Consider the following 20,245-nt stretch of genomic DNA (forward strand, 5'->3'; position numbering starts at 1 on the left):
TCATATATATATATTGCAGGCATCTACTACCCTCTGGTGGCAACAATATAAAATAATAAAATCTAGAGCAAGCAACTAATACTGAATAATGCCACATCGAAACAAAAGAAAAATATTGGCCAGTGATAACTAATCTGATTAAAATATTGGGTGAATAACGTCCAAAATAATGTATTTTGGATCAGTAAAAATAAAGGCTTGGAAGCAATGGTTACAATATTGAAATGCTCATGTAAAAATAAGAATACCCTCAAAATATACCCAGGAAAAGAGCTATTTTAAATAATTTTGATTCATTTTCAGTGTTAGGATAAAGTCCAAAAGTTGCTGAATTCATTTGTCATCCGTTATATGTTTATATTCTGAAGAACTTAATTCTGTGAGATGGTTATGAAATGTAGTTGATTGGATAATACAAAGAATGTGACTAAATATCTAAATACAGTAATATTTCAGGCTCTAGATGACTTTCTGAATGTGGAATACCATCTACTTCATATGACTATAATGTAGAAATGAGTCATCTGCTGACCTACACATATTGTTGAAGTACAACACCCAAGCCATTAAAGCCTTAGAACTAATAAGAGGCAGAGCTGGAGGCTGTGTTTCAGCATATCTGGAGATCTACAAGTTGCCTACTTCTTCAAGCAACCTGCTTTTCTTAACTTTTGAAAACTGTTCCACAGTACAGGTACATTGTTACTGTGTACCAAAGTAAATGGAAGAGAATTGGGATGGCGAAACAGCCATTCCAAGAAATGGGGATTCACTGTCTTCCAAATAAGCCAAACTATGATTCCCAGAAGCTTAATTCACTATGGCAATGGTTGTTGCGGGACAACTGGCAGTTGTTATTTGGCAATGCTGAGAAAGCCAGATTACAAATGCAACAATCATAAAATCTATGCAAACACGCCCATTGTTGAAGTAACAGTCTTGTTTTGAGTTAATCATTAAATAGTATCTAACTATATTGGGATTGTGGAGTTGTGCAGGATTATAGAACAATCAGAAAAGGTGCTAAGTATAGGTAGTCCTTGACTTACAACAGTTCATTTAGTGATCATTCAGTTACAACGGCACTGAAAAATGTGACTTATGACCATTTTTCACATTTACGACTATTGCAGCATTCCCATGGTCACGTGATCAAAATTCAAGCATTTGTCAACTGACTCTTGTTTATGACCGTTGTGTGTCCCAAGGTCATGTGATCCCTTTTTCCGACCTTCTAACAAGCAAAGTCAATTGGGAAGCCAGATTTATTTAAAAGCCGGTTACTAATTTATCAACTGCAATGAGTCACTTCACAACTGTGGCAAGAAAGGTCATAAAATGGGGCAAAACTCACTTAACAAATATCTCACTTAACAACAGAAATATTGGGCTCAATTGTGGCCGTAAGTCGAGAACTACCTGTACAGGTGAAAGCATGCTGTTGGGACAAAATTTTAATTTAAACAAGAGATTTTCAGTCAAACATTTTCGAAAGGTTAAAAAGAATATCTGGTTTGGGTTGGAAACGGTGCTGGGAGTTTTTCAACGGATGAGATCATGCAAAAACTGCTATTTGTAGAATTACTGAAAACTAGCACATTCATTTCTAAGCTAATAACATATTTTCATTTATCAAACAGAACTTCTGCAGAATCCATTCTAGCCTAGATTCTAGATTCTCAATTTCTGCCCGACTACTCTTAAGATATGCTCATTATGCAAAAGAGCAAGAGTTGTAAGATTAAAAATAATAACAATGTTCTCCTTATTCCTTTTTATCTCTCTACATTTGTCTTCCTAAAAAATGCAAACAACTTTTTAAAGAATCTCTTTTTATTTCTTTACTGTTTTTTTCAAGGCTAAAGTAACCTGTTCCAAATTCTTAAAGGAAAAAAAAAAGTTGGTGAGCTATTAAAAATTATACGTTGAGGATTTTAGGCACTTAAGCCTTTCCTAAGCACCAGTGTGGAGATCTTAATGTTTGTTCTATTTATGTTTGGGGGAAAAAAATGGCATCACAATGGTTGATACCTATTCTTAATGACATAGAAGCCAATTTGGAAAATATATTTTATTTTTTTTTAAAAACCAACAAATGCAGTTTTGAAGATTTATGAGGATGCTATTGAAACCTGCTAACCCATTTTTTACAAGACTGACAACTGCACATCTTTATTTGGATTAGTAATATTTGGGAGAATTAATACAACAGTAGAGTGTTGAGTCATATTATAATCAAGGATGTTTTATTCAAAAATACTCTCAATGTCTTTAATACTTCTGTACAAATGTCTTTGGTGCTCTCTGAGCTTGCTTGTTTTCTTGCAGACACTTCATTATCCAAACTAGGTAACATCATCAGTGCAAATCAGGTGTGGGTTTCTGCCAGTATTACTGCTAGTTTGATGCATGCGTGCTCCGCATGCATGCAAAGTAGCCTATAAATAGGTCAACGCATGCACAGAACATTTAAAAAGGTTAAAAAAAAAGATGTCACAGCAACCAGGGAACCAGTTTGGGGGTGTGGTGAGCATGCCGTCCCTACCGGTTCGGAGACCCAGTCGCCATTTCCACTTGTTCCACCGAACCAGTGCAAACTGGTAGGAACCCATCTCTGGTGCAAATGCTAATCTGCAAGTAAACAACCAAGCTCAGGGAGCACCAAGGACCCCTCATGTCAATCCTGAGCTATAAATGTTCTCCTTTATTAGCAGAAATATCTTTCTGGGCAGTTTATTTTTTTCTTTAAAAGTAGCTATATATTTATACCCGGTCCCCAAATTGTGTAGGTTTTCCCACCTCTTTCAATGTGTGTTATTCTGTTATTTGCTGTTTATATCTGATCTGTTTTCTGCCTTTTCAAACAAATATTGTTAAACATGCATCCAATAGGCCTTGAGTCATAAGGGAGTACGATTCTGAACCATGGGAAAGTAGACTAATTCCATCTTTGCTACTCTCCCAAATCAGCAGGCAAAGACATTTTTTAAGCTAGGTTCACTTACATTTAAGCTGACTTCCTAATCAATTAGGAATTATTGCTTATGCTTGTTACATTCACTCAGGCATGAAACCCTCAGCTTCAAAGGGCTGTGGGTCAATAATATTGGAGAATGAAAAACCACATACATAGCCTTGAGTTCCTGGAGGAAAAAGGAAGATATAAATGGATAGAGTTGGTTTTACTTGCAGGTTTCTAAAAGCTACATTATATCCCATCATTGTTAATCAGCCTTAGCACTAACATTCAGAGGTATCCAAACAGCAGAACTTAAATCTTTTATTTGAGGTCACCTATTTTTCTACAAACTTCCTTTTTTTTTTGCTGTTATTCTATGGCACTGTTGCTGGTTGCCCCAGAATATAACTTTTATGAGCCTGAACCAATGGTGGGTTTTGACCAGTACGCCCCAGTATGGGCGTACCGGTGCCTGCCAGGAGCACCGGGTACCATTCCAGTACGGTGCTCCGGAGGGCCCACCCACCTGTGCTCACTGGTATTTGAACTCTTTGGTGCTTCTGCGTACGTGCAGAGCATACAGCGCCTGTGCGATGCTCCGCCAAGCAACTGGAGTGTTGCGGAGGCGTCGCAGGCAGTAAGCATGCATGCGCGTGCTGCGCACGTTCATGTGGTGGGCGCCGGGATCCAGAATCCACCACTGGCCTGACCTCTTTGGAATAGAAATCGTGGCCATTAAAGATGCATGCTCCTTGATGTAGCCTATACTATTACATACCAACTAAGCCTAGATTCTAAGGAGTAAGTCAAATTATTTATTTTGTGTGCAAAAGAATTAATTTTTCATGTGCTTGTAATGGACTCATCAGTATAGCAACTAATAAATTTATTTTTTCCTCTCCAAACCAACCTAATGGTATCCGGAGCAACAAAGTGTCCCTGTTTATCCTTCTTGTCCTCAGTACACCTGTACCATTATCAGGAAACAACTAGTGTATCAGCAGTTGGTATGTAAGTTTAAATACAGAAGTTATGAATGTTCGGTTGTCTGTTTTCTCTACATATCCACATTCTCAATAGTTTTGTTTGCATAATGAGGCTAGAACATTTCTGCCACTCTAGCAGATATAGTTTCAGAAAAGTAGCTTCTCTATTCCAAGCTGTAATTGCTATAACAACATGGTGGAAAATGGTAAAATAAGGGTTTGTGATCACTAAGAAGCTACGCTGAAACAAAAATGAAAACCATCATCATTTCAGGAAAAAACAACAACAATGGAATATACACAGTTTTTATTGTGAAAGAAAAAACAACAACAAAATGCCTGAGTGATTTGGTGTATTTACTGCTTGCCTAGTTAACTGGTGTCTTTGTTAAGTGCAAGTCTGTCAAATATATGAATATTTTATTCTACATGTTTAACATTTCCGTGGCTGCTGAATAATGCACATTCGTTTGGGCAATACAATTTTTTCCACAGTAGGTCGCGGCTTCTCATATGCTCCTTGTGCTGCGGCGGCTGGAAATGTATACCTCAACTGCAGGAGTTAAAAAAGAAGAAGAAACAATTTCAATTGTTGCTTACAAATCATCCACGTTGAAATCCAACCTGATAAAAGTCCTCCCTTATTAGTTATGTATCAAACTGGCTCCTGATCACTTAATAGGTAGCTAGATTTAAAGATGAGAGGAAAACGGGCTTATGAGAAAAAGGAGAAGAATGAAGCAGCAAACTTTTAAATATCCTAGAATTTTAATACTGAATTTAAAAAAAGAATACCAAATTAGAATGAACAAACAAAATAATCCTCCTGGAAATAGTTATATAATCCTGCCTTCACATTCCTGAATTGAGGCATCCTTCTGCCTTCTTCTCCCTCCCTCCTTCCCTCTCTTTTAAAAATCTGCCCTCATCTGTAGATTCTGAATGGCATACAACAAGGTAAAAAATATAGAATAAAAACAAAAAGGCATATAATTAATAAAAAAAGAGACACTTAAGCTTCAGACTACTAGTTGTGGAGAACAGTATTTTTTTACTATAGTTCTTACAAATATATTTCCACTTTATTCTGCATTGGTCAGATCTTCCTCAAATGCTAGGTCAGTTGTGGATAACAAGGATGATTAGAGCTTGGAAAATGAGACTAGACTGAGGGAACTGGAACAATTAGCTTTGGCAACAGATTAGGTGAGGTATATGATAGAGCAGCCAATGCTCTTCAAGTATTATTTGGCAACTGTCACATGTCTCATTCAAATCTACCTCCTTTAACAAACATGTCAATATATACAGTCGGTCAATGTTAAAAAACATAAATACTTGATATACATTTTTGTTCTTAAGTAAAAATAAGCAAAAATAATTGCAATGCAATTAAATAATAGAAACAAAATGAATTTGCCTCCATGCCTTCTATCAGCTCACCCATTCCTTAACTTCCAACCATCTTTCCACAATCTTCAATATGTTTCCATTCTGCCCATCAGACTGATCTTTTCCCAGTCTACTAGACATCCATTTGAAAATTACTGCATCTTTTATATTGATCATTGTTTTATAAATTCCACATCTCCACACCCCCATTAGAATGTCTTCAGGTTCCCCAGAATATACCTCCTAATTTGCAATACAAATAGGACACCTTCTACACAGTGTGTATATGTATACAAAGTAAGTACAATGACCATTCACAATAGTAAGAGTTGATAACAGAATCACCCAGTTAGTTCTAATACCCTGACTGCATATCTTATAAACCAGGGGTGTCAAACTCAAGGCCTGGCGGCTGGATCCAGCCCGCAGGATGCTTAGATCTGACCTGTAGGGCCATCCTGGAAACAGTGAAGAACTGGCCTGCAGTACCTCTGCCAGCGAAAACAGAACACAAGAGGGCCACACGTGACCCTCCCAGACTCTGCTTTCACTAGCAGAGGGTTGCAGGAAGCAGTAGCAGGCAAAAATGGAGCTTGGGAGTTGGTTTTTGCTGGAAGAGCACTCAGGCTACCACAGGTGCCCCCTGACAAGAGTGAGTGGCCACAGCTACCCCGGCCATGGCCCCCGAAGGTCAAACACAAACCCGATGCGGCCCTCGATGAAATCGAGTTTGACACCCCTGTTATAAACAGTTAACATATCATAAATTGAATTTGTTATTTACTAAAAAAACACAAGTATATTGGCCTCTTCCAAGATTATTCTGTTTCTATCATCAATTCAAATTCGAAGTGGTCACAAATAACAGAAAAACAGAGTTGGAAGGGACCTTGGAGGTCTTCTAATCCAACCCCCTTCACAAGCTGGAAACAACGGCTGTCCAATGTCTTCTTAAAAATCTCCAATGATGGAGACCCACAATATCTGAAAGCAAACTGTTCCACTGATTAAGTATTTCTCATTTCTAGGTTGGTTCTCTCCTTGATAAGCTTCTATCCATTTTAATATAATTCATAAAAAGGACACTGACTGTATTTTTCACATGCCATGGCAGTTCATCCAATTTTTTTGCTCTCTTCCATAACTATACTTATAAAATATACAAAATATGCTAGGTGAGGACCTTCAACTGAAAAAAGAAACTAATAAAACAAAGCCAGCAAATTACTTCAGTTCCATTAGATAGTGATTAAAATGTCTTAATACTTGTTTTTACTTTTGTTACTGTACACTAATATATTCGCCTATTTCTGGACATTTGTCATTTGTCAATTCAAATGAGACATCTTGAATGCAGTATTGCTCTTTCCTTTATACTTACTTTCTGAAAGGTGTCTGTCAGTAAGATATTTATGCTCTGTACTTTTATGACTGGAGCAGAGCTGCAAAGCAGAAAAAGAAAAGATTTTTATATTTCGCCGATTAAATTCCCCTCTCCAAATGTATGATTAAATCAGATGGCACTGAACATCTGGCCTCTTATAGATTCAGTTTTTATTCTTCTTCAATAACACTTGAGTCTACCATGCCATAATCCTGCTATGATTACACTTTAACTCACTCACCATAAGGAAACCGTACAGCATAAATGTGGAACTTTTTATACTGGGTAAAACATATATAATTTCATTACAGTATTTGTACTGAAACACTTTGAGGAAAACTAACCTAGCTGTCAAGGTTAGTGAGTAATACAATAAGATTGTTGATAAAAGCTGATCTTGAAGGGCTTAAAAAACCCCAGTATTTTGATTTTAAAAAATGCCTGAGTCACTGAATAGACTTAGGAAAAGATTCCCCAGTGAAAATTTTAAACCAGTCTGAAGACGGGGAAGATTGATAGAAGTTTTGCAGCTCCATATTTTATACTCACAGGTGAGAAACAACCAATTACACATTTCTACCCTTCTTCCCCAGACTTCCCTTCTTTGGTATAGTAACTGGCTCTTAAGGATTAAAAAGGTTAAGGGCAACTCTAGCATTGTTGATTTAGTCCTTGTCTTAGGGATGTAAATGTCTGAGGTTTTCCAGATTATTTAGATAACAAACATAAACACCCCTCAATTATGACTGGTAGGTAGTTGTGGAACCAGAATAAGGAGGTACAGTGACACATTTCAAACGTATGTTAAAACATTTTCTACTATAAAAGGCAATAATTAAAGAAAGCAAATTCTATCTATCTTGCTCTTTAGTGGAAAGGGAAGTCAGTGATAACAGTTTAGCCTAATTTCAGGAATATGATTATAAGATTAAAGAAAAAACTACAATTGTTATTTTTGTGAGATTTTGTAAAAAAAAAATGCGGTTATTTGCAGAGAAAATAATAATAAAAATCCCCTCAGCACTGCACATCTCCTCAGCTTTTATTTAAACTTTATTTTAAGGTTTAAATGAATATAAAGGTAAAGGTTCCCCTTTGTGCTAGTCGTTCCCCTTTGTGCTAGTCGTTCCCGACTCTAGGGGGTGGTGCTCATCTCCGTTTCAAAGCCGAAGAGCCGGCGCTGTCTGAAGACATCTCCACGGTCATATGACTGGCATGACTAAACACTAAACAGCACAGAACACTGTTACCTTCCCACCAAAGGTGGTCCCTATTTTTTTCTACTTGCACTTTTATATGCTTTCAAACTGCTAGGTTGGCAGAAGCTTGGGCAAGTAATGGGAGCTTACCCCATTATGCGGCACTAGGAATTTGAACCACCGAACTGCCAACCTCTCTGATCGACAAGATCAGCGTCTTAGCCACCACATTCCTTTAAATGAATATTCTGTTTTTCAATAATAGAATGAATGATTTATGAATTTTATCACAAGTGGCATATATGCTCTCAATAATAAAACACACACTAAGGAACAAATGTATTTTAATGGCTGTGGGATTTTAGGCAGTAGTGATAAAGACCATCATTGTAATGTTTAGGGTGTACCATAGTTCAAAATATTGTAATGTCCTGAAACAGTTACATATATTTTAGCAACTGAAAGGCTGAGATGGATAACAATGAGAAGTGTTCAGTGCATGTTCTTGAGGAAGTTAGAATTAAATAAATGCCGGAAACAATTTGTGGTAATGTAGCAGTTTAAACATTTGTCCCTGCATGTATAGGTTTAGTAGCTACAAATTTAAGAAGAATTGAAGTCTGAAAAGATCCTTAATTTAGAACAATTAAAGCAGTTATCCACGCACAATTTCCTAGACTTGGATATGTCTGATGCTCCAATAGAAGAAAATATACGTAGCTAGAGTTGAACTGTGAGTCTTTGGTATTCTGGATTGGGGCACAATGCATTTGTCCTTGTCTGAAATATGTCCTTACACAACTCTTATAGATGGTTGGGTTATTGCTTTGCTAATAGCCAAGTGCTATTAGCAAATAACAACTTCCTACAAGAGGAGCTAGGTATGAACAAGTGCAAAACAATACCCTAATCAAAGAGAAAATCACAGCCCTATCAAAATTGACAAGGTAAGCCACTGAATTTAAACATAGAGTAAATCCCACCCTCACTTGCACTGATGATGTTATCTAGAGTAATGAAACATCTGCAAGCAAACAACTAAACTCAGAGAGCACCAAGGACTTACTGTATTTGACATTGTTTTTCTCTCTGAATTGTTTCATATAACCTTCATTTTGTTGCTGAAGTGCTATTTACATTGCAAAAACTTCTGTTATGCCCTCATCTATTGTACAACAGAAATAAAATAAGAAAAACATGAGCAGGTCATGTACCTGGGCTTCTCTTTTCCATGGAATTTAGAACTTCTTTCATCTGATGCATTTTCTGGCTTCTTAGAAACTCTCATGCCTCCAGCTTTAACTGTTGAAGAAAGCAGGAATATTGTAGTTTCCAGTATTATACAAATATTATTAAATCTTTATTCAAAAATGAATCTAAAAAGTAAGTTCATACATCATAGGCTCAACTTCGTTTTAATCAAGGTTCATTTCACACAACATGACAAGCCACAAGTATGCAAAAGTTGGCGGGTACAGAGATATTTGTACACAAAGTGAACTGCACTTGGTTTCATGCGTTACATAAATGTTGTCACAGACTCAATTAACACATCATGCTAAGCCAGAGACACTCAAACTATGAATCACAGCCCAAAGTATTGGGAGCAACTATGGGAGGGAAAAGTTATGGTTACAGGTTTTTTACAATCTGATCAGACTTGAATAAGGAAAGCTTGAGGATGGTCACAGCTCACTCCCTTCCTTGCCTGTGTTAGCCCACAAAGCTGGAAAATTCTTGTGATATGTAGAATAAAATTAATTATTAAAAATGATACATTTTATTATACTTATTTCATACCAAACCCAATCCCACCAAAAGAATTAGATTTATTTATTGGGGGAGGATGTCAAATAGATAAGCAACTGTGCTATTCCAATAGTTTGTTCAGCAAACTATGATTTACTGGCTAAGTTTATAAAACAAAATCAAAGAAACCATATTATGGTTTTGCAACTTGAATAAATTCAGCTGTTGAATCAATCCACACATCTGCTTCTCTGCCTATTGTTTTCGGGCACAGCTGCTTTGGTCTTCAAACAGAATATTTCTTATCCACTTGAAAGCATCAACAGCCACATGTTTTCTGTCTGCAAGTTAATCCCCTTCAATATTTTGATTCTTAGGCTACACTTAGGAATAGAGATATTATTGTCCCTCTTATTCAACGCCAAATTAATAATGACGATGATATTTAACCAGAAACATGGTGTTTATTATTTTATTATGATCTTTGTTGTCTTACAATGCTCTCCCATATAGCTACTGAGAACCAGTTTGATCTAGTTGTTAAGGCCTCAGGCTAGAAACCAGGGAAGTGGCAAGGACTCTGAGTTCTAGAACTGCCTTACACCTGAAAGCTAGCTAAGTGAATTTACGTCTCTCAATCTCTCTCAGCCCAAGTCATCACACAGAGTTGCTGTTGAGGAAATAGGAGGAGGAAGGAGTATTAGGTATGTTCACTGCCTTGAATTATTTATAAAAATAATAAAGGTGGGCTAATTATAAGGAAGGAAGGAGGGGAGGGAGGGAGGGATTGAGGAAGGAAGGAAGGAAGGAAGGAAGCTTGCCAGCCTACAACATAACCATAAGTAACACCATAAGTACCATAGCTAATTCATAAGGCTACCTCTTTTTTCTAGTGGGATGTCAACAAATTGAAAAACATTATGTCATTGCAGCATTAATAAAGGTATCAGCAGAGCTACCCCATATATTTAAAACAATTATCTTCAGTCAGATTAATATGAACCATATCGGGAGTGCTGCAATTACCACCATACCTAACAATATTTACTTTAAAATTACACTTGTACATGAAAGTGCTTTTTATAACTTTCCAAAATACTGAAAGAGAAATAAAGATTTCATTTTCATTCACTGATAAGGTAAAAGTAGTAGTTTCCTGTCCAGTCGTGTCTGATTCTAGGTGCTCATCTCCATTTCTTGGCCAAGGGAACCATTGCTGTCCAAAGACATTTCTGTGATCAGGTGGCCAGTATGGCTATATGCCAAACACACATGGAACACTGTTACCTTCCCATCAAAGTGGTACCTATCAGTGGTGGGTTCCAGAACCCATCACAAGCGGTACGCTGCGATGGGCCCAGGCGTCCACCATGTGCACATGCGCTTTGTACGCATGCGCACTCACTACCCGCAACGTTCCAGCTGCTCGGCGGAGCATCACACAGGCACCGTATGCTGCATGTGTGTGCATGTGCACAAATGGCTCGATTGGGTCAAATAAAGCTCAGGAATGCGGTCAGGTGGGTGGGCCCTCTGAAGCATCATACCGGAACAGTGCCTGCTGCTCCCAGCAGGCACCGGTACATCCATATCGGGGCATACCGCCCGCAACCCACCACTGGTACCTATTCATCTATTTGCATCTGTATGCTTTCTAACTGCTAGATGGGCAAAAGCTGGAGCAAGAGCTCACCCTGTGCGCAGTAATTGGGTCTCAAACCCAGGGCCGTCAGCTTTTGAAATGATAAACTCAATGTCTTCAACAGCTGAGCAATTGCAATCCAATTCGTTGCTAATATGCCTTAAGTTTCTGCCAACAGTTTAAAATTTTATTTTGAGTCATGTCAGTGAATAGGATTTGTTTTTTTAGAATTTTGAACAGTGCTTGTTAGAATTATATCAACACATTACTTGCTGTCTATCTTGGAACATCTGATATTTCATGAGAAATGGCATAGACTGATTTTCCCAAGAGTATATTAAAGGATTATTTTTTGCTGTGTTAGTAAAATATACACTGTTACATAATAATATGCCTGCCAGTTAAAAAAAAAAAAGCACCAATTAAAGCCACACTGCAATTTAAAATGGAACTTAAAGTCTTACAGAAAAGTTTGAAATCAACAGCCCAACTATCTAGATTTCTTTATGGCATAAGGATATTTATTTGCTTCATTTATTTTAAAAAATGCATATAGCCACCTATCTTCCAACCAACTTTGGGTAGCACCCAATCAAAAGTTAAAATGTCATGCACGATTGCATCAAAACTATAAAACTAAACAGATTAAAACATTAAAAACAACAAAGACCTGGCATCTTCCAATGTCCCATTAGTTAATCGTAACCTGACACTTGAGGGAAAAGTCAGGTCTTTGAAGCTTTATGGAAAGGTAGTAGGGTGGGGCTGCTGAACTTCAGGAGGCAAAGTATTCCATAGGGCGGGGCCTCCCACCGCTTCCTACTTCCCATTAGATCAGGGGTCCCCAAACCCTGGTCCACACACCGATACCAGTACCAGTCCCTGGCACATTGGGAACTGGTCCGTGTAAGTGGCCGGCTATTGTGTGAAGCTCCATTTGCACAACTGACAGGCATGCATGTGAAACCATCCCTGCCTCTGCCGCCTCAGGCATGGCCAGTCCATGGAGTTGGAAAGGTTTGGGACTGCATCATTAGTTGACAATATTTGGGGAAGAGACTAGAAGCCTGTCCACCATTTATTTATTTATTTGTATTCTGCCTTTATTATTTTTACGAATAATTCAAGACATATCCAACCCACTTTCCTCTTCGTCCTTGTGAGGTGAGATGGCCTGAGAGAAAGTGACCTTGTCCAAGGGCAACCAAGTGGCTTTCAGGACTTGAGCTCAATATGTTCACAATCTGAGAGTCACATCCCAGCCAACCTGACCTTCTTCCTCTCTTATCAATTAAGACAATACATTGAAAAAGTGTCTGCCTTAACTGAGGGATTTATGGTGTTCTAAACCTGAAAACTACCGTCCTTGGTTCCAAAGTTTTTAAACTTTATCTTATTCTCCCCAGTAAAACTCTCAAAGAGAGAATTTTGCCTTCTACTGAAATGGACTACAAAGAAACTAATAGGAGAAATGAAAAAAGTAGAAAGCGTACAGTAAAAATTACTCCCGAAGCATAAAAAACATTATGTGGGATGTATAAAAACACCCCCACAGTAGGATAATTCAGGCGAACAAGAAATTCAGATACATATTTAAATACCTGTACAATGATTATAATCTTCTCTTTTAAGCTGCATTGGTCCTCATTATAGCTTACAGTTGATAAAAAATTAACCAGGAAAATATTAACAGTGTGCAACAAATAGGATTCCATTCTAATGAAACTTTAACTCAAAGAGGACCTGTAGCTGGTAGTGTACAGAACACATGACAGCACCTTATATTGATGGTGAACTGGAGAAAAAGCCCCTGCCCAGGAAAGAGATGTATTATTTAGATTTTGTCTGAGGGGAAAAAGTGACAAAGGTATTTAAAAAAAAAAAGGTATGTGAGCTGAGGAAGTTGACTAAGGGTTAAGGCAGTAGTTCTCAACCTTCCCAATGCTGCGACCATTTAATACAGTTCCTCATGTTGTGGTGACCCCAAACCATAAAATTGGTGTCTTGGTTCCTAAGACCATCGAAAATATGTGTTTTCCGATGGTCTTAGGCGACCCCTGTGACAGGGTCGTTCGATCCCCAAAGGGGTCCCGACCCACAGGTTGAGAACGACTGGGCTAAGGAGAAGGTTTCCCAATAAACAAGAGAGGAGAGAATGTGTAGGTATGTACACCAAGTGCCTTGGTACTTTTTGGCACCCTATAAGCTATTTTTGTCACAGTTCTTTAAGAAGTATTTTTAAATGTTTTATTTCTTCTGAATTATTCATGTGATATCTGGATTTTTGTTTTCAGGCACTACCTTCTGGGCAGAAAAAGAAAACAAGACTTCAGCAAACCAATATTATTTTAAATGTAATTTATTGTTGCAGTTACTTGATGTTCTAAGTTGACTTAAATATGTAATTGCTACATGTTTCCACAAGAAATAACTAAGTATCTCTTTGTCTTCTGGACAATGTCGAGATCACAATATCACATGCATTTCTATTTTGACTACTTAGCAGGTATCTATTAATTAACAGGATTTCAGCAAGTGTTACCACTTTTCTGATCTCCTTTAAATCCATAAATTAAATAAGGTTAGGCCTAGTTAATACTGGGGATGAGAAACCACCAAACAAGCACAAGGTTATAAACTAATCTGGAAAACATTTTTTTAAAAAAATCAGGAATATGACCAATAAAACTATACAGATGTGTCTGTAAAATCATCAAGATTTAGTCTTAACATAAAGGAGACTTGATTTTACAATTAAGAAAAATGTCCAAAACATTTGACCGAATTACTTACTGTAAAGTGTTCTTCCTTATCTCAATCAACTAAAGAATATTGCCAAAACCACATATTAATAATCTGTTGTTGCAAAACAGACTTAGACTTCTCCTAGTATTGTATATATTTATTTTGGCTATCCTCTATTTGTGAAAATCTAATTCTTGATATTTTAATAAAATCCAACTACTGGAGACATATCCAAACAGCTATGTTTTTACCCTGCACTGATTTGTTCTAGGCCATGTTACTAGTTTTTTAAAAAAATTCAAATAAAAATTTCGTAGGACACAAATAGAGCATATGAATGGATATTTTAACTTCTATTTTATATCTTCAACAGCAAGACATTGCCACCAAGGTTTACAGTATTGTTTTGGGAGGCATCCAATTATACCTGAAATATGGATAGTCCTCGACTTACGACCACAATTCAGCCCAAAATTTCTGTTGTTAAGTGAGACATTTGTTAAGTGAGTTTTGCCCCATTTTACGACTTTTCTTGCCTCAGTTGTTAAGTGTATTACTGCAGTTGTTAAGTTAGTTGTTAATTGAATCAGGCTTCCCCATTGACTCTGCCTGTCAAAAAGTTGCAAAAGGTGATCACATGACCTTGGGACATAGCAATGGTCATAAGTATGAACCATTTGCCAAGCATCTGAACTCTGATTACGTGGTCACGGGGATACTGCCGTAGGTCGTAACTATGAAAAATGGTCATAAGTAACTTTTTTCAGTGCCATTGTAACTTTGGTCACTAAATGAACTGTTATAAGTCAAGGACTACCTCTACTTTTTCTGGAACTATGAATTTATTTTTAAAAAGGAACTAATGCTGCATTTTAAAATTTTAAACCTTCTATTATTCAAGCTCATGGCTCCAAAATCATATAAACAGAATCCATTCTGTCAATTTACTATAAAAATAGATTGCTGGTTTAGGAACCTCAACTGATTCCTCCCAACTAAGGAAATTCAAAAGCAGCACTCTGACTAAATAATTACAGTATTGGTTTGCTTACAGTATTGATCTGCTAAGAATTATATTTAAGTTAAGTCAAATGTAAGGGTCTCCCAACCGTAAAGGGGAATGGAAGCTATTAGGATGCAGTATTCAGGAAGAATTCAGTTAAATAAAATTGGAGAGTCCTTTGTTGCTTTTTTTTTGCTAGAGAATAAAACTATGATTTTTGCAATTCCCGACCAATCAGTAGCACGTTTAAACACTAGTAAATTGGTACAATTTTTATTTCAGTCTTGGGCTATGTGTCTCAGGACAGTATTTACAGCTTCCTTACTATATGGAAGAATGAAGTATAAGATGAAGTGTAGTGTAGTGCCTGAACCACAGTTTAATATACTATTGAATTGACAAATTATGGTTTTTAACCATTTTTTTAACCATTTTTTTACATTTTTTAATCCCACTTTTATTATTTTTATAAATAACTCAAGGTGACAAACATACTTAACACTCCTTCCTTCTCCAATTTTCTCCACAACAACCACCCTGTAAGGTGAGTTGGGCTGAGAGGGAGGGATGTCCCAGCTGGTCTTTAGGGTTAGGTTTAGGGTTAAAGCAGAACTAGAACTCAAGAGTCTTTCTAGCCTGGTGCCTTAAAGACTAGACCAAACTGATTTTTGTACAAGCAATTTATACCTGACAGTTGCACAAGTACACTGACCCAGAGTTTCCTGAATTATCTCAAATCACCTGCTTTCACACAACATTGTCTCTCTTGCAACGAGATGGGTGGCAAATAAATTTAATAAACAAACATAGTCAACAAGTAATTTCTAGGTCCTGCATGCTACACATATCCACAATCTGGATTAATTCAATTTAATAAAAAAAGATGTTTCCTTGGTCAGATTGGGGTTGTCGTTGTTGTTAGTTGCAAGGTTGCAACACTGTCCATGGGGTTTTCATGGCAAAGATATCGGAGTGGGTTGCCATTGCCTTCTCCAGTGGATCACGTTTTTTGTCAGAGCCCTCTGTTATGACCTGTCCATCTTGCGTGGCCCTGCATGGCATAGCTCATAGCTTCACTGAGCTATGCAAGCCCTTTTGCCACAACAAGGCAGTAATCCATGAAGGGGCAGATTGGGGTAGCAAAAAGCAAAATCCCCATTAAGTTCTTCAAGGAAAGAATATTGTCTTTAAAAAGTATCCAGCACTGATTGGCTGCTATGTTCAAGCCAAACCCACTTTTCCTTGCCCAACCAATGAGGAAAGGGTATCAGATAGAACTGGAGAAGGGGGAAAGGTGCTCATACAGTATCACTACTGTAACTTGTTAGGAATATAATCTAGCAGTTGGGTTGGCAATATATAAACCATATAGCAATGCTATACCTGTCTCTTTAAACATACTGTAAAATGTGATTGATTGCCGTTTTCCTCAATCGGCCATAAGAGGGAGCCAGAATGACTGTTAGCTCTCTGTTTGTAGGATGCTGGACTGATCCTCTCGGTTTGTGAGATTTTGTATCCTCCCCTAGTTTTATCTATTTGTAAACCAAGATATTGCCTAATCTCACAGAGAAGTTTTATACTGAACTTCGTCCTTAACAGTGTTATAATCCTCATAGCTTCTTGCTCAGTTTTAGTGATTAATGCTATGTCATCAGTGAACAATAGCAACAATGAAATAACACCATTACTTTCTTTCTTAAACAAACATGGATCAGCCATGCCAGCTTTAAAACCCATCTTAGTTAACTCTTTAACTATACATTGGTTCCATTCATATCCTGATTGTTTCAAGCCATACAGACTCTTTTTCAACCTCCAGCAATCAGTGTTATCAGTTTTGAATCCTGCAGGCTTCTGTAAATATATAGTATGTTGCAACAGTGCATGTAGATATGCTGTCCCTACATCTAAATGATTAACTATATATTCATTCTTAGCTGCCCACACTAACGCTGCACGTAACATTGTAGCCTTTAAACTAGGCGCAAAGACCTCATCATAGTCATTTGCTGACTGAGCAAACCTTTGTGCAACTAACCTGGCTTTATGGGTTACAGTCCCATCTACACTAGTTTTAAGTTTGAAAATCCATTTACAACCAATGGCATGTTTACCTGGTGGTAACTTTACATTTTCATACACCTCTAACCTTTGCAATGATTTTAATTCCTTTTCCATTGCATCTTTCCAAGCTTTCTGTTCCTCAGTTGGATAGAGTTAATTCTTGGTAATTAGCAAGAACCTTAATTAAGATCGCATAGATTAGGCCTCCTCCGAATTCCATCAGCCAGCCAGTGTAGACTGGCAACTACCCGGAGGAGAGCCTTCTCAGTGGCTGCTCCGACCCTCTGGAACGAACTCCCCGTGGAGATTCGGACCCTCACCACCCTCCAGTCCTTCCGCGCCACCCTTAAAATCTGGCTGTCCCGGCTGGCCTGGGGTTAAACGATTCTAACCCCACTCGAATTGTATGACTGTTGTGTTCTTAAATGATGTAGTGTCTCCATGTTGTAAATTGTTTGTCCTCCCCCCCCCTTTTGAACTGTGAGCCGCCCTGAGTCCCCCCAGGGAAAAGGGCGGCATACAAATAAAGTGAAAATGAAAAAAAAAATTGCCTGACATACTATAGACGCCTGATATCTGTCAGGTGGTCTATTTACACGAGTTGAACGTCTAGGTATTTCAGGACTCACCAGTGGACTATCCTGTATAACCTGCTCTTATTCTTCTGGTTCATCATTTACTTCTTCCTTAATATCTTTCATTACTGTTTTTACTACCTCATCATTAGGGACTACCTGGGTGTCAATAATTACATCATCAGTTGTTTCTAATTTATTCCACCCCACGTGTTCTATAAACTTAGCACTAGCGCTACAGTGAACCTTAGCTATGCCCTTCTCCCAAAACCTAAATGATCTATGATTAGCCTCATATCCTACAAAAATAACTGTCAAGCTCTATATTGCTATTTCTTGCTATCAGTGCTAACTTACCATTGGCTATGACTGTATTTGTCTGGATAAAAAGTCACATCAAGACAAACTACCCACACTTTAATCTCTTGTGTTGTCCAATCCCAGCCAAAGGTGAGCAGTTTGGACATAGTACATTGCACCCTCACATAGTTCCACTTTAATTATGGTTTACAATCTTTTAGATCCACTGATGGAAACAGGAGCAAGGCTCCTATTTGCCTTCCTTTTGCATTTTTATGTTGGCTTTTGATTTCTACCAGACTGTGGGGAATGATAGGGGCTATAATCCAATACAACTTTCTTATTGGTGTGGAACAGGGGTGAAATCCAACAGGTTCTGGAGAACTGGTAGTGGAAATTTTGAGTAGTTTGGAGACCTGGCCCCAGAGTGCGGTGGGAATGGAGACTTTGTAGTATCCTTCCCCTGCCACATCAACCAAGCCACACCCACAGAACCGGTAGTAAAAAATTTGAATTTCACCACTGGTGTGGAATCTTAGTTGGAGGAAACATTAGTTTGACAGGCGATTGCTTGGTCAACTCAGTTTCCTAACCTCCATTCAAAATAGATAAACTTTATTGTCATTTTGAATGTTCAGCATACATTAAAATGAAATTTCATTCCATACAACAACTCTCAAAGAGTCACCCACCTCCAATATACTCTATACACAACATACACTACGTAAACAAAAAAAAACAAAAAAAAATTATGCCTATGCCCACATACGGTATATTATATAACACAGAGAACCAACAGTCTAAATTTAGATGTGTGGTGTTGGGTTTTTTTTTGGTGAGTCACCAGTAACCATTAAACTAAGTGAATACCATATTTAACCAACTAGGGATGTATCCCAGTTGCTAACCAGATCGAACCCAGTTGCAAAGCTAATCCTCCAGCATATGAAGAAGCTGGAAGTCAGAAAGCGCATGGGTGGTGTGTCTTTTAGCCCTTGAGTCCCTTCCCAAAGGGAAGAACTGTGGAAATACAAAAGGATCAGCTTTCAAAACATCTGGGATGGAAACAACAGCTGCCCCCCTCTCGCCAGACGATGCGTAAAGCAGCCTGCGAAGGCAACAATGCAGCAGCTGAGAGGAAGGGGGAGGAGCCTTTTTCTGGATGGTGCAGAGAAAGTGAAGTAAACCACAGTCGCCATAAAGATCAAAGCACCGCTCTTCCCCCTCCTCCCCCCCCCGGCGTCTGCTGCTCCCAAATAAAAACCCAAGCAAAAGAAGGGCTGTACTTTGGCCCCTATGTAGGAGGAAAGAGAGTGAACCCGGCCCAGGCATCCCGGGGGGAGGGCGGGAAGGGGGCAACAGCGACCCTTGGAGCCTTTACCTGACGCCGGCGGAGCGGGAGGGGCGGGGCGATGAAAGCGTCATGTATCTAGCGTACTCTTCCACATCCATTTCCTCCATTGTTATTGTGCAGGCGAAGTTAACCCTTTAGGCCAGAGGTCTTCAAACCTGGCAACTTTAAGACTGGTGGACTTCAACTCCCAGTATTCTCCAGCCAGCTGGCTGGAGAATCCTGGGAGTTGAAGTCCACCAGTCTTAAAGTTGCCAAGTTTGCGGACCCCTGCTTTAAAGGCTTCAAAAAACTAGCAAGTCCAAAGCGAAAGTTTCAGCCGTTACTGAGAATATTGGAGCCACCTCATTCTCCTTCAGTAAACCTTAGCTTTTTGGGGGGAGGTGGGGGGAGAATCAGCTTCTCTAAGGAAACTTTCACTGAAGAACTGCGTCACGGGCTGCCCACCTGCCCCTCTGCTTTCCTCCGATAACCCGCCTCCTTACCTGCGGGAAGGCGCCCCCCTTTCACCGTGAAAGGAGACGGGGACAACTCCAGGTTTGCCATCCTTGAAGAGTTCGGTGTAAGAGCGCGCGATCTCCCTGCTGCGTAGCGTTACTACTCGTCTACTACGCAGTGCGCCGCTGTGCTCTTTTATTGGGAAAGAGAAAAGGGGCGGGGCGATGGGTGCAGCCCAAAAAAAGGGGGGCTGGAAAGTGGAAAGCTTGGCGGAGTTTCACACACATTTCGGGACGTGCTTAATGTGAGGCGTCAAAGAAAACGAAGGAGAGAGAAGGGTAACGCCTCCCGCTTACTAAAATGGACTGAACCGTGTTGGATTGGGGTTTTTGAGTAGCGTGAGAATCCGGTCCTTATATTTTAAATGAGGGTTTGTCTGTTGTTAGAGGAACCCA

General features: G+C 38.7%; 1 protein-coding gene across 1 annotated transcript; it reads right to left on the reverse strand.

Annotated features, from left to right (window-relative positions):
- Window positions 1-2,331: 2,331 nt before the first annotated feature.
- On the reverse strand, window positions 2,332-19,997 carry DAPL1 (death associated protein like 1). The gene is made up of 4 exons (XM_087710235.1): window positions 19,838-19,997; window positions 9,135-9,222; window positions 6,719-6,779; window positions 2,332-4,498 (listed from the first exon to the last, which is right to left on the reverse strand). The coding sequence occupies exons 1-4, from the start codon at window positions 19,896-19,898 to the stop codon at window positions 4,379-4,381; spliced, it is 330 nt and encodes a 109-aa protein (XP_087566361.1). The 5' UTR covers window positions 19,899-19,997; the 3' UTR covers window positions 2,332-4,378.
- Between the last annotated feature and the right edge of the window lie 248 nt (window positions 19,998-20,245).

Source organism: Thamnophis sirtalis, unplaced genomic scaffold (assembly GCF_051295495.1).
Source record: "Thamnophis sirtalis isolate CommonGarterSnake01/CBP01778 unplaced genomic scaffold, rThaSir2_p1.2 scaffold_1, whole genome shotgun sequence".
In the NCBI taxonomy this organism is placed as follows: Eukaryota; Metazoa; Chordata; class Lepidosauria; order Squamata; family Natricidae; genus Thamnophis; species Thamnophis sirtalis.